General features: G+C 42.9%; 1 protein-coding gene across 2 annotated transcripts in view; it reads right to left on the reverse strand.

Annotated features, from left to right (window-relative positions):
* RANBP9 (RAN binding protein 9) overlaps nt 1–17,249 on the reverse strand; it is a 73,212-nt gene extending 55,963 nt beyond the window's left edge. The window contains exons 1-2 of one of the 2 annotated variants that reach the window (XM_074987615.1): nt 16,467–17,249; nt 7,432–7,543 (exon numbers count right to left, since the gene is read on the reverse strand). In XM_074987615.1, coding sequence (XP_074843716.1) covers nt 7,432–7,543; nt 16,467–16,881 — 527 coding nt within the window. In that variant the 5' untranslated portion in view covers nt 16,882–17,249. The remainder of the gene's footprint in view (nt 1–7,431; nt 7,544–16,466) is intronic. The other variant, XM_074987614.1, reaches the window with a different exon arrangement.
* Nucleotides 17,250–26,420: the final 9,171 nt, after the last annotated feature.

Below are 26,420 nucleotides of genomic sequence, written 5' to 3' on the forward strand. Positions count from 1 at the left end.
TTAAAGTAAGGGCTTGGGGAATGCTGATGGGTGCAGAGAAGCACATGAATCAGACAGACATCTTTTAGGAGACGGCCTGTTAATAGGGATTCTCTGTGTTCTTTTCCTGGCTAGTGTTTGAGCAAGCAGCCTTCCCCCTTTCCCAGAGATTTGACCTCGCAGTTGGTTTTGGGGATAGGGAGCCGATCCACTCCTTTTCTGGGACTCCTTCCCCTGCTGTCCACTTTACAACTGTTTGTACTTTGTATGTCACTAAGGCTGCATCTACGCTACATGATAAATTCAAATTTATTAATATCAATTTTGTAATTCTGGAATTCATAAGTTTGAATTTGACCATCCTAACCTCCCCACGGCTTCCTAGCTAAATCAACTTATTGCTGTCACACTCAATTGGCAAACACTGACTGTTGCAGCAGTGCATTGTGGGAATCTATCTCACAGTTCCCTCATCCCTGTACCATTCTTGTATACTTGTTGGTCTTTGACATTATCATCCCACGTTGTATTTTTCTCATTCCCCTCCCGTGCTGAGGAAGTGTCCATTTTTCCTGTTGGAAGGAAGGAAAAGTAGGAAATCCACAGAGATGGCAAAAAAGCTTACAGAAATGTCTGTCTTCTGTAGCTGAATTCTCAACTGGCCATCCACTGAGCACTCCCCCTCCCCATGATTGCATCTAATCTGAAAATAATTCAGGGACCCCAAAAAGCTTGAAGAAAGAGAAGATAGGAAAGTTTTTCAAAAAAGGGAGCTGCTGAGGGGAGTGTCTTTGGCTTTCCAGTGCACTGTAAGGCTTCTGTGCAATGGCTATGTTCTCAACTGGTCCCCCTCACCTGACAAGATCTGATCCCCGTAAATAACACAAGGAAAAGACTCTCAAAGTTAGAAGAAAGAGGATAGAAAAGTGTAGGAAAGAAGACCTTTGGTTTCCCTCCTGCTACACAGACACTGTGAACACGGGGATCGTTGGTGGGGAGGTACTTGATAGGGGCGTTGTGGGGGTTCACAGGAAAGCTTCTCCCAGGGCAGCAGAAAACCCCTGATACCTTAACAGCTATGGGGACAATTCCCCTTGCCACCAGCTAGCACCTGACATTGTTTTCTGCCAGGGGAGACTTATTCCAGCATCATAAAGCCATTGAAAATATGGTTGGGGGGGGGGCCAGTTGAAGGGGTCCTCCCAACTCTCTTAGCTGCCAGGGGGGACTTCCCACTGTTGGCTGCAAGCACCACTGGTCCCATGGTAGGGCTGTGAGGGGGCTCGGGGGGGGGGCAGTTGAAGTGTCACCACCGCTTATCTTAGCCACCAGGGGAGACTTCCCCTGGGTGGCTGCAAGCCCCCAAAACTTCCTCCCCCACCCTTGGAGCTCTAGATGCGCACAAGCCAGGACATGGTGCTGCCTGGCAGCATGGTCAGCACCAAACAGCAGGCATGTCCTTTTACTGGGTTGGGGACTACCCACGTGATGTGTCTGAGTTCAGGAAAGATGACTGCGTGGCGCCTGTGGGGAAAGAAAGGGGGTTCATGCACAAATGTAAACCACTGAAGAAGGTTCTTGGAGTCTTATGCAAGCATGACCCCCACAACAGCCTCTTGCTGCCACATGGGGCAGCAGCTGGCACCTGGCAGCGCAGAAGAAAATATCAAGTGCAGAGACAAAACCACAAACTCCCTGCAGGGGCTATCTGTAATGGATAGATGTGCTAACAGCAAAGAGAGAGACATTTCTCAGGCTCCAACACAAACATGAGCCCACAGCCACAGGCTTGTTGCTCCTGCTTTGAAATTCACTGTCTTCCTGTTACCCAATTACCACGCACCTGGAGAGCAGGGGCCAGAGCACAGCCCTGTAGGGCACTGTGGGTTATATATGGGACACCTCTGGAGGCTAATAAATTTGATTTTAAGACATGGCACTTCCACACTGGCCTTTAATTGAACTTTTGAATTGAGGCTTGAAGTTATACCTGTCGGGTAGCGGCAATATTGTAATATTGATATTAGTGCTCCCTAAATCCAGCTAATTGTATTTACAGTGAAGACAGTCACATAGTAATGTTGAGCTAACTGCCTTAAATTCAAATTTATCTCGTAGTGGAGATGCAGCCTAACTCTTGGTCTCTCATCCTCTTCTCCCTCGTCCGCCCCCCCGCAACTGGAGAAGCTTTTAAAGGCTTCTAGCAGACCTCCAGCGAGCCTGAAGTGGAATCAGATGGCCCCAATTTGCCAGGCTAGCTCTCTGCCAGCTGCTCCTAGTCATCCTGCAACGCTCCATCTCTAATTAGCAGGTCTTTTACCTACTCTGTAGCTGACCTGGTCATAATAGCATCTACAGCAAAGTGCCATACCTGAAACAACCCATTTGCACCAGTATGGATCTTGCAATGTAGACATACACCAAGACAGTCACTTGAGAAGCCAGGTGGGATGGCTGAACTTTCAGAGGAGTTTAGGTAAACTACAGAGACCTTCACATTAAGACTGTCCAAAAAGTTGTCTTACAGAACTCTAAGCTTCCAAGGGTAAACTTTAGAGCACCTTCATGTGCAGCCATCATCTCAAATTTATTTAGTCCAATGCCACATATATTCTCTTCCTCACCTTCTTTACCTCCACTGACAACTATTTATCCTTTCTGTCTCCCAGGCTTGATTTATAAACCACTTTTATCCTACCCCACTCCATATCCAGTCTCCATTGCTTCTTCCACATAAACTCAATCAAACTCCACTCTTTTCTTGCTATTCTCAATGCCAAAATCTTATTCATGCACTAGCAGTCAACTGACATATCATAAATCATCTGTTAAACACTTGCCACTCATCTATCCAAAACTTCCTCATCTGAATCCCCTCAAACTCCTACTACCTTTCCCCAGCTGGTTTCTTGTCTCTTCCTCCATATTCTGAAAAGAAGCTATCCTCCCGATATGTCCCTGCCTAATCAATGCTTTGACTAGAAGACAAAGAATTCCACTCATTACCTCAAAAGGGAGGCAGGACTTGCTAGTGCCTTAAAAAGGTGAAGTGATGGGACAAATTACAATCCACTATACTTGACATCTTAACTGAAGCCGCATGAACTTGATAAAGGAAAAGAACAGTAAAAAAAATTCAGGACACCTCAAAGTCAGTTATGTGCTTGTACAATACCTGTAACAATGAAACATCAATATTCCTCAGGTTTTTAGATGCTATCACAATACAGTTACCAAACCATGTTGGAGAATGGTGAGTACTTGCCTTTTGTCAGAGAAACACCACAAAAATGTTACAGTGGGCAATCCCCCTTAAGCAACATAATATTCTATAGCTTTTTGGCACACTCTTCCTCCACAAAAACTGAAAGAAACATCGCCCATATAATCGAGGCATATTTGCCAACCCACTTTTTTAATCAATTTGCACTTGGGAGTTTTCTCACTAAGCCCATACCTGTCTTAGTCCTACCTAGACTTCTCTTACACGAGGCTCCATAGATAGGGATTCCCTAGAAGTTAGTCAGATAGGGAACGTGGGAAATAATATATGGGCAAGATCAGATGTGAAACAATCGTGCATAAAAAAATCCAACGCGTCTGTGAAAGGCGGACATATAAATAGTGGTAGTTTTCTAACATGCTTTTACACTAATGCTAGGAGTCTGTCTAATAAGATGGGTGAACTGGAGTACCTCATATCAAAGGAGGAAGTTGACATAATAGGCATCTCAGAAACATGGTGGAATGAGGACAATCAGTGGGACACTATCATACCGGGATATAAATTATATCGGAAAGACAGAACAGGTCGTGCGGGTGGCGGAGTGGTACTATATGTGAAGGATAATATAGAATCAAATGAAGTAAAAATCCTAAAGGAATCAAAATGTTCCATAGAATCATTATGGATAACAATTCATTCCTCTAATATGAATATGGCATTAGGAATATATTACCGACCACCTAACCAGGACAGTGATAGTGATGCTGAAATGATAAGGGAGATTAGAGAGGCTATCAAAATAAAAAACACAGTAATAATAGGAGATTTCAATTATCCCCATATTGATTGGGTGCATGTCACCTCAGGACGGGATTCAGAGATTAAATTTCTTGATGCCTTAAATGACTGCTTCTTGGAGCAGCTAGTACAGGAACCCACAAGGAGAGAGTCGATTCTCGATCTAGTCTTGACTGGAACGCAGGATCTGGTCCAAGAGGTAACTGTTACTGGACCGCTTGGAAATAGTGACCACAATATAATAACTTTTAATATTCCTGTGTTGGGAAGAACACCGCAGCGGTCAAACACTCTGGCATTTAATTTCAAAAAGGGGAATTACACTAAAATGAGGAAGCTAGTTAAACAGAAACTAAAAGGTAGAGTAATTAAACTAAAATCCCTGGAAGCTGCATGGAAACTGTTTAAAGACACCATACTAGAGGCCCAACTTAAATGTATACCCCAAATAAAAAAAACACAGTAAGGGACCTAACAAAGAACCACCATGGCTAAACAGCCATGTTAAAAAGGCAGTGAGAGAGAAAAGGGCAGCTTTTAAAAAGTGGAAGTCAAATCCTAGTGAGGAAAATAGAAAGGAACATAAACACTCCCAAATTAAGTGTCATAATGTAGTAAGAAAAGCCAAAAAAGAGTTTGAGGAACAGCTAGCCAAAAATTCAAAAAACGATAGTAAAATGTTTTTTGAATACATTAGAAGCAGGAAGCCTGCTAAAAAAGCAGTGGGGCCCTTGGATGATAAAGATATAAAAGGAGCGATCAAGGAAGACAGTGCCATTGCGGAGCGATTAAATGATTTCTTTGCTTCAGTCTTCACGGCTGAAGATGTTACAGAGGTTCCTAAATCTGAGCCAGCCTTTTTAGGTGACAAATCTGAGGAACTCACTCAGATTGAAGTGACATTAGAGGAGGTTTTGGAATTAATTGATAAGCTGAATAGTAACAAGTCTCCAGGACCAGACGGCATTCACCCAAGGGTTCTGAAAGAACTCAAATGTGAAATTGCGGCGTTATTAACAGTGGTTTGTAACCTATCCTTTAAATCCACTTTGGTACCAAATGACTGGAAGACGGCCAATATAACGCCAATATTTAAAAAAGGCTCTAGAGGAGATCCTGGCAATTATAGACCGATAAGTTTAACATCAGTACCAGGCAAATTAGTAGAAACACTAGTAAAGAGTAAAATTGCAAGGCACATAGAAGAGCACGAATTGTTGGGCAAAAGTCAGCATGGTTTCTGCAGAGGGAAGTCGTGTCTAACTAATCTATTAGAATTCTTTGAAGGGGTTAATAAACATGCGGACAAGGGGCACCCAGTGGACATAATATACCTAGATTTCCAGAAAGCCTTTGACACGGTCCCACACCAAAGGCTTTTATGTAAATTAGGTGGTCATGGGATAGGAGGAAAGGTCCTTTCATGGATCGGGAATTGGTTAAAAGACAGAAAACAAAGGGTGGGAATAAATGGTAAATTTTCACAATGGAGGAGGGTAACTAGTGGTGTTCCCCAGGGGTCAGTCCTGGGACCGATCCTGTTCAACTTGTTCATCAATGATCTAGAAAATGAGGTAAGCAGTGAGGTGGCAAAGTTTGCAGATGACACCAAGTTGTTCAGGACAGTCAAAAGCAAAAGGGATTGTGAAGAACTACAAAAAGATCTCAGCAAACTGAGTGATTGGGCAGCAAAATGGCAAATGAAATTTAATGTGGGTAAGTGTAAGGTAATGCATGTTGGAAAAAATAACCCAAATTACACGTACTACATGATGGGGTCAAATTTAGCTACGACAGATCAGGAAAGGGATCTTGGAGTTATAGCGGATAGTTCTCTGAAGACATCCACGCAGTGTGCAGCGGCAGTTAGTAAGGCAAATAGGATGTTAGGAATTATTAAAAAAGGGATCGATAATAAGACAAAAGATATCATACTTCCCCTATATAAAACTATGGTACGCCCACATCTCGAGTACTGCGTGCAGATGTGGTCTCCTCACCTCAAAAAAGATATATTGGCATTAGAAAAGGTTCAGAAAAGGGCGACTAAGATGATTAGGGGCTTGGAAAGGGTCCCATATGGGGAGAGGCTAGAGAGACTGGGACTTTTCAGTTTGGAAAAAAGGCGATTGAGGGGCGATATGATAGAGGTATATAAAATCATGAATGGTGTGGAGAAAGTGAATATAGAAAAATTATTTACCTTTTCCCATAATACAAGAACTAGGGGACACCAAATGAAATTGATGGGTAGTAGGTTCAAAACTAATAAAAGGAAATTTTTCTTCACACAGCGCACAGTCAACCTGTGGAACTCCTTGCCCGAGGAGGCTGTGAAGGCCAGGACTCTATTAGGGTTTAAAAAAGAGCTTGATAAATTTTTGCAGGTTAGGTCCATAAATGGCTATTAGCCAGGGATAAAGTATGGTGCCCTAGCCTTCATAACAAGGGCAGGAGATGGATGGCAGGAGATAAATCACTTGATCATTGTCTTCTGTTCTCCTTCTCTGGGGCACCTGGCATTGGCCACCGTCGGCAGATGGGATGCTGGGCTGGATGGACCTTTGGTCTGACCCAGTATGGCCATTCTTATGTTCTTACCTAGTCACACATGCCTTTTTATGAAAGAAGGTACCCTAAAAGTCCTGAGGTACGAGAGAAACACGAGGAGTTTCACAAACCACAAGTCTCTGGAAACTAGAAACTGTACTTCCTCAGTCAGACTTTGTGTTCTTTCCATAGGGTCATTGCTTAATTACTAGGTGCCTAGTCAGCACATTTAACATTTGAAATGTTTTCAACAACTGTTCACTGGCAAATAGGTTAATATATACAAATGTCATTTACTTTTTAAAATTAACACGGTATTTGAAAAAGGTGCTGGATTGACAGTCCCAGATAATAAACTTCTCTATTTCACCACATAAAGGACAGTATTGGTTGGCAGCTGTAAAGGCTCTTAAATGTTAGCTTGACAACCTCCATTCTCCACCCGGTGAAAGGCCTACACCTAAGAGGGCAGACTCAGTCTTTGTGGCCATTTAATCCATAACTCCTCTTCCAAAACTGCCAACAAGGATGCTAATTATCGTGGGGGGGTTTTCATAACGACACTTAGCTATTAGAATACAAACTGAGACCGCTAATTCATCTAATAGAGCTTGTCAGATAGTAATTTCTGGTCACTAATGAATAAGATTAGCTCTGAAACGGTGAGAGGTGAAAAGCTCATTGTATGCACAGTTCCCAGTCTCCTAAACCACCTAATAGTTATGAAGTATTTTAATCAAATAGTCTGTTTTTGATTTTGAAGCAGACTGATTAAATGGAAGCTGGTATGGAGATGCAGATATATTCCAAGTGTAGCTCTTCCAGACAGGCAGAAAAATATTTAAAAAAAAAAACAAATAAGTATATTTAATGCTTACCCATCTCTTCCTTTACTGACAATTTTAACTTCAAAATAGTATATTCCACAGGCTGCAGGAATAGGATGTGTGGCTCGAACTGAAGCAGCATCCTTTGGAGTTTTCCCATGACCTGCAAAACAAACAGTCGTCTAAATGTTTTTAGATTTTAAATAAGTAAACTAGAGAAGTACAAGCCAGTCACTCAAAATAAAAGGCTTTACCTGGAGTAGTCAATTTACTGCAGCACAAATAATTCCTGATCAGACTCACTGTGTGTGTATGGAACAATGTATGAAGCTATGTTCTTATGAATGTCTTCTAGAATATGCTAGCCATTGTTCCCTTGTCTAAACATGCTGAGAGGTATACTCTGTCTGCTGCTTTCAAAAGGCTTTACGGATATTTGGAGACAAATAATTACAAAACTAGCTTCATCTCTGTTTGCTATAAAATGTGCATATGATTGGGACAACAGTCCACCTGGTAAATCTTGAAAGCACTACATGGTTTCTCAGTTGCCCAACATTTAGTGATTTTTATAAACAAAAATGTGATACAATTATTTAATCTATTGCTCATATACTTTTATTTCTTTAAACAATAGCAAGATACTTTGTTACTGTTGTCTACAATATAACTGTCAGCTACTTTGTAGCACCCACAGCAGGTGGCTTATTTTCATGTTCCTAATTTCTTTAATTTCAACAATGCATTAACCACAAGGTCTGACACTAAATAGAAAACATGGGAAAAGTTCCTGACAACACCATCCTTGCCACCATGGATGTAGAGGCTCTGTACACTAATATTCCACATGAAGATGGATTACTAGCCATCAGGAATACCATCCCCGATATCACCACAGCCAATCTGATGTCTGACCTCTGTAGCTTTGTTCTCACCCACAATTATTTCCGATTTGGGGACAATTTATACCTCCAGATTAGTGGAACTGCTATGGGTACCCGCATGGCCCCACAACATGCTAATATATTTATGGCGGACCTGGAACAACGATTCCTCAGCTCCCGTCCCCTATTATCCCTCCTCCACTTAAGATACACTGAGGACATCTTTATGATTTGAACCCATGGTATAGAGTCTCTAAAAGAATTCCACAGGGACTTGAGCAATCTGCACCCCACCATCAACTTACGCCTCGATAACTCCATGCGAGGGATACATTTCCTGGACACTACAGTACAAATCAAGGATGGCCTAATTGGTCCCACACTTTACCAGAAACCCACTGATCACTATACTTACCTACACGCATGACTAGATCCATTGTTTACAGTCAAGCCGTTAGGTACAGGCGCATTTGCTCTGATCCTACTGACAGAGACCAAAAACTACAAGATCTTTGCCATATATTCATAAACTTGAATTACCCACTGGGAGAAATAAAAAACAAACCAACATGGCCAGACAAATACCCAGAGACCAGCTGTTCCAAGATAGGCCCAAAAAAGCCAAGAACAGAACACCACTGGTCATTACCTACAGCCCCCAACTCAAACCACTGCAATGCATTATTAAACACCTACAACCTAACCTTAATCAGGATGCCACACTCCAGTAGGCCCTAGGTGAAAGGCCTGTTCTCTCCTACAGACAACCTCCCAGCCTTATGAGGATTCTCACCAACAACCCCAGTCTATACCACAGGAATACCAGTCCTGGGACTTTTCCTTGCTACAAAGCCCACTGCCAGCTTTGTCCACATATCTATTCTGGAGATACCATCACTGGACCTAACCAGGTTATTCATGGAATCACAGGCACGTTCTCATGTTCCTCATCTAACATCATATATGCCATCATGTGCCAACAATGCCCAGATGCTTTGTGTATTGGACAGACTTCAAACTTTCTCAAAGAGTTAATGGGCACAAAACAGACATCAAACAGTCCTGATCCACAAACCAGTCAGTCTACATTTTAATGGAGTGGGCCATTCTGTTAATGACTTAAGAGTCTGTGTCTTATTGAAGAAGAATTTTCACACTGCTTTGGAAAGAGAGACTGCTGAACTCTCTTTCATATTCAAATTTGACACATTAACACATGGTTTGAACCAGGATGCAAATTTTCTGGGACACTATAGGGGCTCTTCTGCATACTTGGCTAAATCTAATTCTTGACACTCCCCTCCCTCCCCAGCTCTCTGATTTGCCCACCTTGATTATTATTTTTGGTTCTCTATGCCTTAAATATTGAGTCTGTTCTGGTATGGCTATGGTCTGAACAAGTGGGCCTGTCCCATGAAAGCTCACCTAATAAATTATTTAGTTAAAGTGCTACTTTACTGCTTTTTTGTTTTAATAAGTAAATACAGGCCCTACTATTTTTGTTACAAAACAACAAATGTATTACAAGAAGTCCCAATCTCCATGTTTTTGGCCTTGAACAACTGTTTTAATTTTCTAGTTGATTGTGTACCACCTTTAGTAACCCACATCTTTTTTTTTTAATCTAGAACTGTTTTGGTCTCTCTCCCCTTTATTTATTTTTTTTTAACTGAAGCATATATGATAGCCTTTTATTTACTTTCTGCAATCAAGTCATGGTCTTGCCATGTACTCAAATTACAAGACTGAATGCACTTATTGTATTTCTAAAGACTGGTAAGTAATAACTACCCTAGGCTAATTCAATCACAGTGATAAGCAAATCTACAGCTCTAGATATTCTAGAATAAGTTTTTGGTTTGTTCTTAAGTGCCAACAGTTCATTGTTTAGAAGCCATAAATTAGGTTGCCATTCTTGGCTACAGAGAAGTCCTTGGGCCTATTAAGCAACTAAAAGCTTCAAGAGGCCTCCCTGAATCTTATGAACAACGCATGAACTTTCAGGCTGTCCTATTTAAAACAGGGACTAGAAGCATCTGTCTACAGAAGTTCCTGAACTTCTGTAGACGGATCGCATCTACACATACAAGTGTCTACTCTGTAGACAAAGCGGTCCCCCAGAGCATCTACACAGCTTTTTTGTTCAGAGTTTGCTGACAAAATTCATTGTGTGTGTAGGTGTTTCACGAGTTTTGTCTTCTAAACTCTGTAGTGTAGAGGTAGCCTAGGTAAAGTACTCCTACGTAAGACAATGGGAGTACCCATCTGGACAAAGGTATGCATGACCTTACAGTCTTTAAATACAGCTTATGTAAATACAGTTCCAAAATCTGATTTTTGATAGTTTTGGCAGACAACTGTGAGCCAGCTGAGAGAAAAAACAACTAAACTAATCTTGGTGGGTCCATGGGGAAAGCTTTTAATGAGACCACAAAATGGTCTGTTGAATATGGTCTTTCTTCAATTTCTTCACAGATAACACTTGGTTTTAAACGGGGAAAGTAGATCCCAACATTGTGTGTTTTACAGTGGCAATCAAAAGAGAGTACTTTGGACACTTGCATACGTTGTTGGTTTGGTAGTACTTCAAAATGTTCCTGGTAAAGCTGTACAGAATTATTACCACAAACAGATCCTTCCCTTTTGTTTATTAGGGGAATATGGAATACAACTGGATGCACTGAACGTCTAGAAGTTTTTTAACTCGGCATTACATGCAATTCAGAGAGGACTTGTCTTTACACGGAAAGAAAAACACTGGGCTGCCAACAAAGGTGTGGTTAAGGTCTATCAGCCAAAGCCTCCCTGAAAAAAAATCCTACCTATGACTGTTCATTCAAATATCATTTTTGCCCATTTTGTTGGGCAATCACAACAAAGGTGGCCTAAATGAGCTCTGTTTCTAGGAAACAGTAAATTAAAAAACTCAAAACAAAACATCAGTAATCCTAGTATGGTTTGCTTTAAAAACTGTACTGCTTATAGTTTGTTCTGTTTATTTAAGTCTCTGTATGACTATCATTGCAGTTAAACCCCGCACCATTTCTGGGCTTATGATCACATACATTGCATTAGAAAACATTAACAGTTTCAATAAACGTTAACATGTTATGAAGATCACTGGAATATTTTCATTTCACATTTTATTGTGAATGAAATGGAAACGTGTTTAAAATATTTAAATTGATAATTCAGCAATTGTATTTTCATAGTAATTTCATTTTGTCATGGCCTCTATCCTATATAAATGTACATCTGTGTTTAAGTAACGTTCTCACCTTTAGCTAAGGATTATTCGATGACAGTGAAAGGTGTATTAGCAAAGTTGAAAGAAATAAGTTCTTCTAAAATAGTTTTACCTTTCTCATTTATGAAGCTACACCAAGAAAAGTCTAAATCACAGTAAACAGTACTAGGACAGTTCTAGTCAATCTATATATAGTTTGTGGTGTTCCAGAGCTACTCAGTTTTACCCGATTCCTTTTTTTACACTTACTTTGTGACATGTAAGAAACATAGAAAAAATATTACTGATGCCCACAGGAAAAAAATGCATATATATCTAAATGTAGAATTATAAACAATGGAATAAAGAAAACTACAGAATTAAGAATCAGAATTTCTAAAATATAACAATGACTCAGAAGTTCTTGGAAGAAATTATGCTGGTTTTTGTAGGTGATGTTGTAACAGCTAGATGCTCCTCACACAAATCTTCACCATTTTTATGAATGTACACTTCAGAGGGATAATGTACAGTTCTGGCAGTCATCCTTGATTTCTGTTTGTCTCTGAGAAAGTATAGTTATGATAAAGGCTGCTTAGTGCTATTAGCCTGTAGTCCTTCCTCTTGCACTTTGACCTGGTAACCAGTACCATCTTTTGTGACAGCTTTGGTTAGTTCAAGTGCTCTATAGTAGGCTTACAAAAAGACAATGATGCAGCAAATGCTATTCACCCAGAATAAAGCAGCACAATTTGCAAAAGTGGAAGACAACATTCTGTCTACCTGAAACTCTGTATTGACTCTCTGTTGGTGTGGAGGAAAATTACAAAATCTCAAGTTTCAACAGAGATACGGATTTCCTTTCTCTCGCAAACCAGAGAAAGCAAAAGCTTCAAATATGACTATGTTTAAACAATCTGAAAAAAAATTGACAGACTACAAACTGAGAAGTGGCTTTTCACAATTATTTTTTGTAAGCATATTAGGATTTTATGATACTGCACACTAATATCTGGGAAGACAAAATGTAGTCTGCAAACGACACATTGACCTCTAAATTTTTCTCAGATACCTATCAGTGGCAAGATTTTCCTACCCTTAACTCGCTTCTCTCCCCTTTTCTTTCTCCCCAGTATGTCACAAAGAAAACCTCCCATGAGAGAAGCAAGATGTCTTGGGACTTTAAACAGGATGGGAAACAAAAGTGTGAGAAACAGGTGGAAATGAAAAAGAAAAGGGAAGATGTTTGAGGGGAAAAATGTTACCAAAATAGTGCCAGTCACAGACAGGAAACAAATGCCTGCAGAAAAGTTGATTCTATGAGAATGCTGCAGGGGCACAAGAGGGGAGGCTTAAATAAGTATATTTAAGGTACAAAAACAGGAAAAAGGAGGATAGGTTTTGTTTGTTTGGGAGTTCATTTTTTTTTGTTTTGTTTGATTGGTTTTTTTTTTGGTCTTCCATGTTTCTTGACTGAATCTATTTTTCAAGCAGACCAATCAAGGATTGCCCAAATCTCTTCCCAACACAAATGTACAAATCAAGAGCTTTACAATAAACAAACCACAATCTCCTGTTCTGACTCTACTGCTTAGATGACTGAAGATCTATTGCCTATGACAATACCTTCCAAGATTAGAGAGTCTGAATACTGTCTTTAATTGGAGCCCCATCTGAAACTGTTTTGCACTGGGTGACATTCTATACCAGTGGTTCTCAAACAGGGTGTGTGTACCCCTTGGGGTATGCAGAGCTCTTGCAGAGAGTACATTAACTCTGTTTCTCAACTTTTTTTATGAATTAAAATTTGACTTATTTTATGTTTTTTTTAATCCTTTTTGCACATTCATAAGTAGGATGGCAAGTTTATTGCCTCTAGGTAATTTCTTCCAACAAACCAGATACAATTAAGTTGTTCAAAAAGTGTTGTAATGGTAGGAAAAAAAATTATGTCTGAAACTTGTAGGTACTGGGGTATCTTATGATCTTTTTTAAATAAAGGGGTACTTCATAAAAAGGTTGACAAACACTATACAATGTAAGAACATAGCTGTACCATTTTTTCTTATTTCCATCATCCATTTTCCATCCAGTCCTTTTCCATTTTATTTTTGTTTTGTCTTTTTTAGCTTTGTCTTTAAATGATTTTTTGCTCATTTATTTTCTTTTAGTCTCCCCTCATGGGTTGATATGTAGAAGTAAGGGCATTTGTCGGTGCCACTTGTAACTTAGTCAAAAGTTGCAAAAGCAAAGATGCAAGCTTTGGCTGCTACCTGTGGAAAAGCTACTCCAATTACCGTCTGTGGACTTGTGCACACTTAAAACACTACAATGGCACAGCTATACCAATGTAAATTCCTAGTATAGACCAGGACAAAATTGAACGTGACAATGGAAAATGAAGGGAAGCACATGCAGTTTTCAAGGAGCCCTTCACTGCTTTAACCACGTAGCACATTTCCTGTTAAGGGGAGGAGCAAAGAGGCTGTATGTATAGTTTCCCCTCACCCACTCCACTTCTGATCCATTTTCCCTTGCACTAGTCAAGTGACCCCCCCTAGTGGTCTATTCACTCTTGCACTCTTGTCAGTTAAGATTAAACTAACAATAATTGTAGTCACAATTTAGTCAATGTACTATTATGGCAACTAGAAATATTAATGTTTAACTGGTTATGGTTAATCAGTGGGGGCTGGAGCAGCCTCCTGCCCATCACACCTAGAAGGTTGCTTCGGCAGCTCATGTTCTACCATGGCTGGGGAGGTCGCTCCAGCATGGCTGGAGCAGCCCACATCTGCAGCAGGCCCAGCCTGGAAGTGCTGGGGGTAGTGGTGCTCCAGTGCAGCAAACGCAGATGGGGTCCACAGCAGGGGGACCACTCTGGCGTAGCCTCCCTGCTCCCCTCCTTTAACTAGTTAACCAATAAACTTAACTTTTAACTGGTTAATTAAATGGCATTTTACGGCCTTAATGGCAACTACCTCTACGGTTTCCAAGTGCCCAGTTGTCACCATGTAGACACCCACATTTCAAAAATACATGGTAATATCCTGGTGGGAGGGATGAGGAATAGGGCAAAAATGACTATATTTTCCACACTAAAAAGGACAAGCAGATTCTATATCTGTTTATAAACTATTATGTAAAAAACACACAGTAAATAACAAAAATAGAAGTGGAGAGTCCTGACAACCATAAAGATACACTCTGGCCATAAGAAGCGTATACACAATTCAGGCCCCAGTATATAAAAAATACTACTAATATTGAAGTTATATAAATCAAACCAAAAACCAAAAAATTCAAAGATATTAATACTAAATTATTCTTGTTCTCTTCCAAACAAAACACAACAAAAAAAGCTTACAATAATGCTTATCAATTTTGAATTTATTGACTTCTGTAAGATTCCATAAAACTGTGATACTTAAAATGAATATTTTGTATTTAATAAGATTAAAGTTTGCCTTTTAAGTTATTTTACAAAATACCCCTCACCTTCCTTGACAGCCAGATCATGATTTGTATGTTTTGTGTTGCCATTTTCCTCCAGTTTAATTCAACGATAACGTTTCCTAATAATTCACTTGAACTTCACCTCAACTTACAGAAAGAGTACCCACAAGATTGTGGGGTTATTCCTATAACCCCCACCCCTCATTTTAACAGTAATCTGACCTCCCTTCATTGCCAGTCCAGAAGCTGTTTTGAATATGGAGCACTTCTGCGTAGGACTTAAGCCTAGAATGCCGAATGTATTTCTTTTTCAAATCAGGATGAACTCATGTTTCTAGCTTTTAGAACATTTTTCATAACAACCACCAGTTAGAGTACCTTATTGTCATTACTGGCCTATCTATGAGTGTGCATATAATCTGTATATCTTTTCTTTTGAAATAAAAAACCTTACAATATTGTAAAGTGATCTGTGAGAAACCTGAGTACCAGGTAAGAGATTAGTTTTCTCCTACATTTCAAATTAAACATTTTTTACACCACCATGCTACATTATGTATAATACTTACAGAAAGATTATTACTACAGACAATTTTTGATTCTATTGTTTCATAAATGCTTTATTTCCTACAAAGCAAGATGTGTTTTCTCTGTGGCGTCCACTCCCTTCCATTTCCGTGTTTAGTAGTTTTACATTGACTGATCTTATAACTGCCCATAGTCCTTGTTCTCTCCCTTTGTACACAAAAAGCCTATTTCTGTAGCTAGATGTGACACCATGCCAATTCCGCTTTATGCTGTCGCACACCCTCAAACTCTTGTCTGATAGCAGAATTGACAAGCTGAGCAAGTCTATTACTTCATAAAAACAAAAAGGCAGTCCAGTAGTACTTTAAAGGCTAACAAAATAATTTATTAGGGGGTAGCTTTCGTGGCACTGACCCACTTCTTCAGACCATAACCAGACCAGACTTTATAGCCCACCAGCCCAAAATTAAGACTGGGCAAGGAAAAGAAGATCCCTGAGTCTTCCTCCTCCTCCTCCTCTGCCATACTGGAGGTGGGGTGGGGAGGGGAATCCGGATCATCACCCCAATCATGTAAACCCTTCATGAGACTCCAGAAAGTTATTTCCTGTTATGTCTCTTTCTTTCTCCTCCTCCCCCCCCCCCCGCCAAAAATCAGGCTGCTGTCCTTTCCAAGAGGGATTTCCAGGTAAGGACGGGACCCGCCAGGGGAGCGGATTTATGGAGAAGGGGCACCGAGGTGAGATGCCAGGAGCTCAGGGAACTGGGCAAGGGGTCCCCAGGGGACTTCGTGTAAACATGCCCCCGCCCGTAGAGCGTGTGTCTATATATAGGGCCATGGCCTGGCTCCCATCTCCATGGGGAGGAGAGGGAACTGGGTCCAGACCCGGGGGGGGGGGAGGGGCGAGCCAGCGGGAGGCCGGAGAGGGGCGCCCCCCTCGGTGGGGCCGGGCCGGGCCGGGCCCTGGCTCTGGCTCCAGGCCGGGCTCTCACCTTTGTAGTGCACCCGCAGGTTGTTCTGCGAGAGGCCGATGTAGCTGAATTTGTCCTTCGGGCTCCAGGAGCGGGGCAGCGGCGTCTCCTGCTCGTCCACGGCCGGGTAGAGCCGCTTCAGCCGCCGCTTCAGCTCCTTCTCCTGCTCGTTGAGGGCCGGGTCCCCGTGCGGGAAGGCGGCCGGGGTGCTGCTCCCCGCCGGCAGGCCCATGGCGGGCTGGGGCCCAGCGGCGGGCGGAGGCGGGGGAGGCGGCGGGGCCGCGGTGGCCGGCGGCGGGGGAGGCGGCGGGTGGAGCAGCAGCGCCGCCGCCGGGGCCGAGGCCGGAGCGGGGCCGGCGCTAGCGGCGGGGGCGGCGATGGCCGGGGCCTGCGGAGCCGCCGTCAACGGAAGCTGCTGCTGCTGCTGCCCGGACATCCCGGCCTCCGCCACCTCCTGCTGCTGCGGCTGCGGCGGCGGCGGCAGTGCGCGGACTGGCTGCGGCGGGCAGGCCCGGGCACCGCGCAGCGAAGGGGGGCGGGGAAAGACGGGCAGCACCGCGGGCGACAGTTACAGACCCGGGGCGCGCGCGCGGAGAGGGCGGGGGCGGTGAAAGGACTCGAGCTGGGGGCGCTGAGAGCGCGAGACGCCGCGGCAGGTCCCCAGGCCGGCGCCAGACGCGGCCGCTGCGGTGTAGCGTCCGCCCGGATCAGCTGAGCGGCTCCCCGCGGCGGCGCGAGGCGGAGCAGGGGGCGGGGCTTCCGCCAGGCGCGGGGTGCGAGGGCGGCGGCCGGCACGCGCGAAGGCGTGAGGGCTGCTGGGCCGCGCGGCGCTGGCGCAGAGCCTGGGAGGTTCCATTCCCCGGGCGGGCAGAGCGGGGCCAGCCCCGTTAGCAATTAAAGTTTGAGCACCGCCGTGCATAGGCCCAGCCACAATGGAAGAGGAGAGGAGCAACTGGCGGCGTCCTCCCCCATGAGCCAAGGCGCTGGGATAGGAGTCGTGGGCACGCATAAACCTGGGCGGAGCTGCCCTGTTGTACCTGTGGCAGTTAGCACCTTTGATGTGCATTAAAAACCATTGCACTGGCCTGAAGGTGTCCCTATGCAATAAGCTGATTCGGTAGACTAGGCTTATTGATTCCAGGCAAGGAGCCTTGTGCTGTGCAAAGGGTGACACTGGTCGGTGGAGGGGCCTGGGCACCTGTTGTTTTGCATGTATGTGATCTTAAAGGAATGATACGTCTTGATTATTTTTTTTCCTGAGAATCTCTAGGTAATGCAAAGGAACAACTATAATTACAGTACCTGAAAGAAATGACGAGTATCAATTTCTGAAATATGATCTATAGAAAGGTTGTACCCCCATTATGAAATTTAATCCCCCCCCCCACTTTGCACACCTGTGGTTTGTTGCATGAGTAATTCCTTCTGATCTACAAATATTGCTCCCTGCTCCTCTTCAATTCTTGCTACAGCATGAATGGTTTATGAATAGCTGTATCTGATCTATCAATCTTCATCCTCAAAGGAAGCATACAGTACAACACTTTCAAAAGATCAGGCTGGAATCTTAAATTCATAACTTTGGCCAACACTGAAAATCATGATCTTACTTAAGATATTAGATTATGGTTTATTATAGCACTGTAACCACCTAACCCTCATTTTTTGCCTATGACTACAGGGGTATTAACAAGCCGTTAATTTGTAAATGGTCCTCTTATTTAGCATAAAATCAGTTGTTTTCCAAACCTTTACCATTGCGAGGTGCATATGCAGCTGTGTTATATATGTTGTATGTATGCAGCTCACATAACTGTGTGGCCTGGATGATGTCAATGAGCTACAGACGTGTGCTGATTGAACCATAGTTTGAGAACTACTGGTGTAAGTAGTCAGCTCCTATTCTGTCTGTTTAAGGTTATATTTAGCGATCACACTCTGAATATCTTTCCTAGACCTGAAGAAGAGCTCTGTGGAATTCAAAACCTGGTTTCTCACAACCCTAAAAATTAATCAAAGAGAGAGATTACATATGTCACCCACCTTATCTCCTTAATACCCTGGGACTGACATGGCTATAAACATTACTTACAATCTCTCTTTTAGCAAACGGTCCATATGATGAGAAAATTTGAGAACTGGATTAAAGAGGAAGGAAAAATTGTTCCTATTTCTGCTATTTTTTACTTTTGTGATTTTGACAGTGCTTTGAATATAGTAAATTTCAGTTTTGCTCCTCTCCCAGTGGTGGGCCACCTATATTCCATAGGCCACATGTGGCCCATCAGGGTTCTGTGTGTGGTGTGCAAGTCATTTTGCTCACCAGCAGCCATATACAGGGTTTCTAGATTCCACTGGTTTCCATCCACATAATGTTTTTTCCTACCAGTATTAATAGAGTAACATGCATGTAAAGCAAGTGCACTCTGATCACACCCAACATTGACTGTAAGCGCCATGCAGTCCCTCTGCATCCAGTCAAAGTACTATTGTGGTTCAACTGACACACAACAAATCCTAGGTATACAAGTACAGTTAGCAAAACTATGCTATCCTGTGGAACCCGTCTTGGTTACAACAATCTTGTAGCTCATGGAGATGAAGGTAACAAAGAGGTAGCTATGTCAGTCTGTACTCAAAAACAGCAGAAATGTAGCACTCTAAAGATTAACAAAGTGATGAGCTTTAAGTGGGTCTGTCCCATGAAAGTTCATCACTGAATAAATCATTTTGTTAATCTTCAAAGTGCTACATTTCTGGTGTTTTGTTGAAGAATTAAGTGGAGATACACATCTCCTAGAGCTGGAAGGGACCTTTGGAGATCATTTTGTTGAGTCCCCTGCCCTCTTGACAAGGCTAAGCACCATCCCTGACATCTAATTGCCCCAATCCCTAAAGGGCTTCCTCAAGGATTGAGCTTGCAACCCCGGGTTTAGCAGGCTAATGTGCAAACCACTGAGCTATCCCTCCCCCCTGGGCTTATGAAATGAAGGTGTCATGCCAACCCACTCCCAAGCTTATGAGACTTGACTTGTGAATGGGTGTATGTATAACTCAAAGATGTTTTAGACAAAATACCCCTTGTAGCCTGCCAATTGTAGTGTTACAATCTGCTGAATATGTATAACTTGTATTTGTGCATGCATGTATCACACTTATATGTGAAGTTAGAAATATGAAGTTATAGTTCTAAATGTGCTAATGAGGTTCATTACTGGTGCCCAGTAAACAACAATTCAGTGATCAAATCAACAAGCCTGCTTCTCCTGTAAGCCCAAATGATGGTTGGTCCTAGAAAGACATGTGACATACCACCAGATACTGGAATCTTTTTTGAACCTGATGTTTTTCCATGGAGAAGGGAGATGCGAAACAAAGTGCTCCTGCCCTGGAAGGAAAGTCTGTTTAACAAATGGGAAGCAATCAACCTTTAGCTGGCTTTTGAAACTGCCCAGCATAACCTCAGAGGATACAAAAGAACTTTGAAGAATCTGTAGACCCAAGTCAGAGTAAAAGATCAGTTCTCATCTGAGCCTTTTACCTGAAATAAGAACAGCTGTTTAGTTAAAAATCTGCATGTAACAAGTTTCTCAGTGGATTAGAACTAGCAAAACATTTTGTTAATTTTAATTTAATAACGTACTTTGTTCTGACTGTTTTCACTTGCAATCACTGAAATCCTACTTTTTATACTTAATAAAACACTTTTTCTATTATCAAGCCTAGTTAAATAATTGTTATCTGGAAAGGGGGCAACCACTATGCCTCTCTCTCTTTCATTGATAAAGGGTTGAATTTTATGAGCTTTCCCTGTGTAAAACTCACAGAGTAAGACAAATTTGTTTGGAGTTTTTGGTCCCATTTGGGGGTTGGTTTTGTGAATGCTGAGCTCTTAGACTTTAGCCCTTCTAGATCTGAACTCGTTCAATATCTACATTGCTGTGCAGGAGAGCAGTAAGCCTGCCTCTGTGCCTTGTCTGGGAGGAACCAGAGGATCTGACCCAGCAGGACAGAATGGTGGGAAGCCTTAGAGAGCAGGAAGGTGGGTAGCAGTGGCATGAGCAACAGAAAGGAACAATCCCAAGAACTCTGATTTCACCCCATCACAGAAGGAGGGCCACTTGTGTGGTCCACACACTAGCCTAGGCTGCCCTTTACTGCCCTATGCAGTCAACTACCTGTGTAAGTCTCTCACACAGCTACTTAGAAAACATCTAAGAAACAGAAAAATGTGACTTTAAAACCATAAAAATTGGAGGGGGATCTCCAGGGCAAGCATCGTACCTAAAACAAATTTTAAATTGTAAGATTTTTCAACTGGCAGTGACTCAAGACAAGAATGAAAACAGGAAATTAAAGGAGGAGACAATCATTGTTCCATAGTTCTGGGTGGCAGTGGTATAATAGGAGTGTTGTTAAGAGACTACTTATTTCCTGTATCTAGTCACATTACATGGGCCAGAACTATAAAGTGTTGTACCTCTGAGATGTGTGAGGGATCTGTATATATACTTATTACCAGTTAATAAATACACACAGACAGAAACACGTAGGATGGAGGTGAAAAACCATACTGGGTCAGATCTGAGATCCATGTAATCTATTAGCTTGTCTCAGACAACAAGTACTGAATATTTCAGAGGCAAATGTGAGATCACCATGTCCACACACTAGGTCTTATCCTGATTGCCAATACAGTCAGAAACTGGCTTAATCCTTGCAAGTTTTAACATACCCAATTAGTAGGCAGCAGGTTGAAGACAAGCAAAAGGGTGCATTTCTTCACATGAAGTGGCTCTACCCTCTCCCAGAAGCTGAGAATAGATGCCAATGGATGGGATCCCTTGATTACCTGTTCCGTTCATTCCCTTTGAAGCACCTAGTATTGGCCCCTGTTGATCGACAGACTGCTGCGCTATATGGACCATTGTTCTGAACTATTACAGCCCTTCTTATATTTTTGTTGCCCGTAACTGTTTTAATACGGGATATTTGTATTCATACAACCATCTAGACCCTTTTTGAACCTTGCTGAAGTCTTACCCTCAGCTTCCTGTGGAAATGAACTCCACAGTCTAGTTACATGTTGTAACTATTTCCTTTTATTCATTTTGAATTTTCAGTCTTTTAATGCCTGTCACTTTGTTCCTGTACTATGAGACAGGGAGAGCAAACGTTTCTGCTTAGCTTTTTCAACCCCAAGTCATTATTGTATACATTTTTACTATTTCCCCTCTTATCTCCTTTCTAAGATAAATAATCCCAGGTGGTTTTTTTTCAATTGGTCCTTCACATGTGAGTTTTTCCATGTTTCTCATCATGCTTGCATGCAGTGGTGTTGTAGCTGTGTCAGGCCCAAGATATTAGAGAGACAAAGTAGGTGAGGTAATATCTGGCCCAACTTCCCACAAGCTTGTCAACAGATACTGGTCCAGTAAAAAGATATGTCCTAAGCCAGCCATTCTCGTCATCCTTCTTGCTACAAGACCAATTGCCCTTGGTCTGATTCTTCTCATATCCTTTTTTGATATGAAGTGAGCAGCAATGCACACAATATTGCAGGTGAGATCACACTATTAAGACATTATGCCTGTATTATTCTCTCATTCCCTATGTATCCTAACATCTTAGCTGTGTCTACACGTGCACGCTACTTCGAAGTAGCGGCACTAACTTCGAAATAGCGCCTGTCGCGGCTACATGCGTCGGGCGCTATTTCGAAGTTAACTTCGACGTTAGGCGGTGAGACATCGAAGTCGCTAACCTCATGAGGGGATCGGAATAGCGCCCTACTTCGACGTTCAACGTCGAAGTAGGGACCGTGTAGACGATCCGCGTCCCGCAACGTCGAAATTGCCGGGTCCTCCATGGCGGCCATCAGCTGGGGGGTTGAGAGATGCTCTCTCTCCAGCCCCTGCGGGGCTCTATGGTCACCATGGGCAGCAGCCCTTAGCCCAGGGCTTCTGGCTGCTGCTGCCGCAGCTGGGGATCCATGCTGCAGGCACAGGGTCTGCAACCAGTTGTCAGCTCTGTGTATCTTGTGTTGTTTAGTGCAACTGTGTCTGGGAGGGGCCCGTTAAGGGAGCGGCTTCCTGTTGAGTCCGCCCTGTGACCCTGTCTGCAGCTGTGCCTGGCACCCTTATTTCGATGTGTGCTACTTTGGCGTGTAGACGTACCCTCGCAGCGCCTATTTCGATGTGGTGCCGCGCAACGTCGAAGTTGAACATCGATGTTGCCAGCCCTGGAGGAGGTGTAGACGTTATTCATCAAAATAGCCTATTTCGATGTTACTACATCGAAATAAGCTATTTCGATGTTGGCTTCACGTGTAGACGTAGCCCTTGTGGGGTTTTTAATGCAGCTGCATGTTGAGCATGTTGCCTAAGATACCTACAATGATGTCCAAATCCCCTTCCTGAGCAGATACACAATGAGGGTCTCAATTAGCTAAATATTTCATGTTTTTCCTCCAATATGCAATATTTTTCAGCTATTGACACAGAATGTCGTTTCTCATCATGCTTTCCATTCAACTAGTTTTCACAGGCCTTCCTGAAGTTCTTCACAGTTGCTGCTGGTCTTGCCTGATCTAAATAAGTTTAAATAAATTTAGTTCATCAGCAACTTTTGCCATGTCACTACTCACTGCACTCCCCCACAACTTTTCCCAAATAAAGTAGAGCCTCAGTAATGAACACCACCATCACAAATTGACCAGCTGGCCACACCCCTGATTTGAAACTGGAAGTACTCAACAGGGCATCAGCAAAGCCAAAAAAAATGTGCAATACAGTATCATGTTAAACATAAATTACCGGATAAAACAGTACTTTTTTTAAAAAATGGCAAGGTAAGAAAACTATTTGTGCAGCATTTTTCTTCTGCATAGTAAAAATTCAAAGCTGTATTAAGTCAATATTCAGATGTAAATTTTTGAAGGAAGAAGTTTTGTTTCGTTTGGCGTTATGAACAATTTCCACTCCTGAGGTGGGCCTAACTCTGATGTTCTACTATACAAATTAAACACAGAACTTAGGCTGTGTCTACACTATGAGATAAAATTAAATTTGTTAATATCGATTTTGTAAATCTGGAATTAATAAATTCAATTTTGACTATCCTCACCTCCCCAGGTGTGCCTCACAAAGTCAATTATTGCTGCCACACTCAACTGGCAAACATTGACTCTTGCAGTACGGTATTGTGAGAATCTACCCCAGAGTTCCCGTATCCCCGTAACATTCTGGGTATACTCAAAAATACTTTTGGCCGGTGGGGGAAGGGATGGTCTGTGGCTACAGAGCCAGCTGATATTTTGAAGTAGCCCCCTGAATAACTTAGTTGTCGGGGGAGACTTCCATCTGGCACCAGAAAAGCTGGGGGGGGGTGTCAGTTGAAGTACTCTCCCCGAATATGTTAGCCACCAGAGAAGACTTCCCCCAGTGGCAGCAAGCCCCTGAAAATCTTTCCCACCCACGAGCGCCCATTTAAACGATATACTGCATTATTATAACAAAAATAGGTAAAAATTAAAAAAATATACCTACAATTGAGCAGTTACTGGTCTATAGACATGCCTGCCTTGTCCTAGTCTTGCTCTCCTTCTGAATGTGGGCTGCTAGTGTGTGAGGGCTGGTAGTGAGAGAGAGGTGCGGTAGCCAGAGCAGGGGACTAGGGGAACGTGGGGAGGGCTGGGATATATGGGTGAGCTGCTGGAAATCAGGGCTGGGTGTGTGTGCAGGAGGGCAGGAGTCAGGACAGAAGGCTGGAAGTGGAGAGGAACCCTGGCGCTGGGTTCTGAAATGACGTAAGCCATTTGATATTTTTGCAGCAGTATAAAAAAAAGAATGAAACCTACTAAGCCAGTTTTAACTCCCCACCCCTCTCCATTTAATTTCACTGGAATCAGTGGATTTACAACTGATAAATTATACCTCTTGCCTTCAATGCAAAATGATATATTATTCCATACCACATACCTTTTAACACTCACTGTATTCAGTACAGCACAGCTTACTTTCTAATATCCATACACACTATGCCAAGCCCATTACCAAAACTTCCAACCTGCCACCAGTCCGTATACAACAGACCAACATTCTAATACCCGACTTTGTAAACAGGATTTTCAGAGCTTGAAGGCTATAAACTCCCATGGGAGGTACAGCACTGAAAGGCTTGGAAATCCTCACCCTTGCCCCGATGCTGCCTCCTGCAGGTCTCCCACTGAAACCTTCCATCATGGGTTTCTCTCACCCAAACAGTGACTTGACCTTCCATCTAACCACTGGGACCAGCTGCCCCTCCCCACCCCAGAGATGCCTAGGGCACATGCACCTGTTTGTTTCCTAGTTGCTGCCTGTGGGTCACCTCTTCCTTCCCCTGCTTTGCGGTCCTGGCCTAGCTAGTTCTCCCATTCCCCAGGCCAGGGCCAGATTAAGATAAGGACTGCAGCTACTTGGTCGAATATCTGTTCCTTAACATTTGATGTAAATCACTTATTTGGAAATCCAACTCTAACTGAAAAATCAAACAGGATCTATGGTAACATTCTTCCAGGTTTTAATTTACCATGCACCAAATTAGTAAAGTAACACAGAATATTTTTGAAAAAACATATTGACCAGTTTCTGATAGCTACAAAACTCCTACGCTGCACCTAGACTACACTCCTCTTTCGAAAGAGGAATGCAAATGAGGGAAATAGAAAATGCAAATGAAGCATTGATTTACAAATCTCATGCTTCATTTGCATAATCTCATTTGGTCACTTTTTCGGAAGAGATTCTTTCCGAAAAAAAAAAAGCAGTGTAGATGGGGTTCTTTCAAGAAAAAGCTCTTTATCAAAAGAACCCTGTAAACCTAATTTTTTTCAGGAATAACGGTCAGTGCTTCATTTGCATTTTCGATTTCCATCATTTCCATTCCTCTTTCGAAAGAGGACTGTATTCTAGATGCAGCCTCAAAGAATTATGGTGTAAAAAGAATTCTTTCCTTTCTAAACCATTAACACTTATGCAAAGCAGAGCAGCCAAAACTCCCTACCCCAACTCTATTTTTCACATCACCTCAGCTTTTTCCACCTCCTCTCGGAGGGTGGAGGGCTGTGGCTCTGGCCTTTCAGGGAAGGCACAGGCAGAAAGAAAGGAGCAGCAGCACCTTAGCCTCTCCAAAGAGGGGGGTCCACCTGCCACACCTGTCTGAGCAATTTAAAATGATATGGGGCTCCCAGGCCCTTTTAAATTGCCTGGGGTCCTGGGCACTTTCCCCCTTTGCCCCCCATCCATCAGTGGACCAGGCTGAGCTTCCTCCCACATGCCACAGCCCTGGGACCCACCCAGAGCTCCATCCTGCTACACCACAAACCCTTCATCCCAGGATCAACCCCAGAGCACTCCGAGCTGTAGCACCCTCACACCCCAGCCTACTGGCTCAGCCTGGAGCATCCCCTCCCATGTTCTGAACCCATCATTTCTGTGCTCACCCCTATCCTAGGGGGTCCCCCACAAAATCCAAGAGCCCTGGTGGCCTCCCAAAGAGTTAATCCAACACTACCAGCCCCGCCTCCATGATTCACCTTCCTTGTCCCCTTCTTCTACTTGGGAAGGAACAATCAGTTTCACATATACAGAACGGGGAGAGACTGTCTAGGAATGACTACAGCAGAAAGGGATCTCGGGGGTTATAGTGGACCACAAGCTAAATATGAGTCAACAGTATGATGCTGTTGCAGAAAAAGCAAACATGAATCTGGGATGCATTAACAGGTGTGTTGTGAACAAGACACGAGAAGTCATTCTTCCACTCTACTCTGTGCTGGTTAGGCCTCAGCTGGAATATTGTGTCCAGTTCTGGGAGCCGCAGTTCAAGAAAGATGTGGAGAAATTAGAGAGGGTCCAGAAAAGAGCAACAAGAATGATTAAAGGTCTCGAGAATGTGACCGATGAAGAAGGGCTGAAAGAAATGGGCTTGTTT

The sequence above is a fragment of the Carettochelys insculpta genome, chromosome 2 (assembly GCF_033958435.1).
Source record: "Carettochelys insculpta isolate YL-2023 chromosome 2, ASM3395843v1, whole genome shotgun sequence".
Classification (NCBI taxonomy): domain Eukaryota; kingdom Metazoa; phylum Chordata; order Testudines; family Carettochelyidae; genus Carettochelys; species Carettochelys insculpta.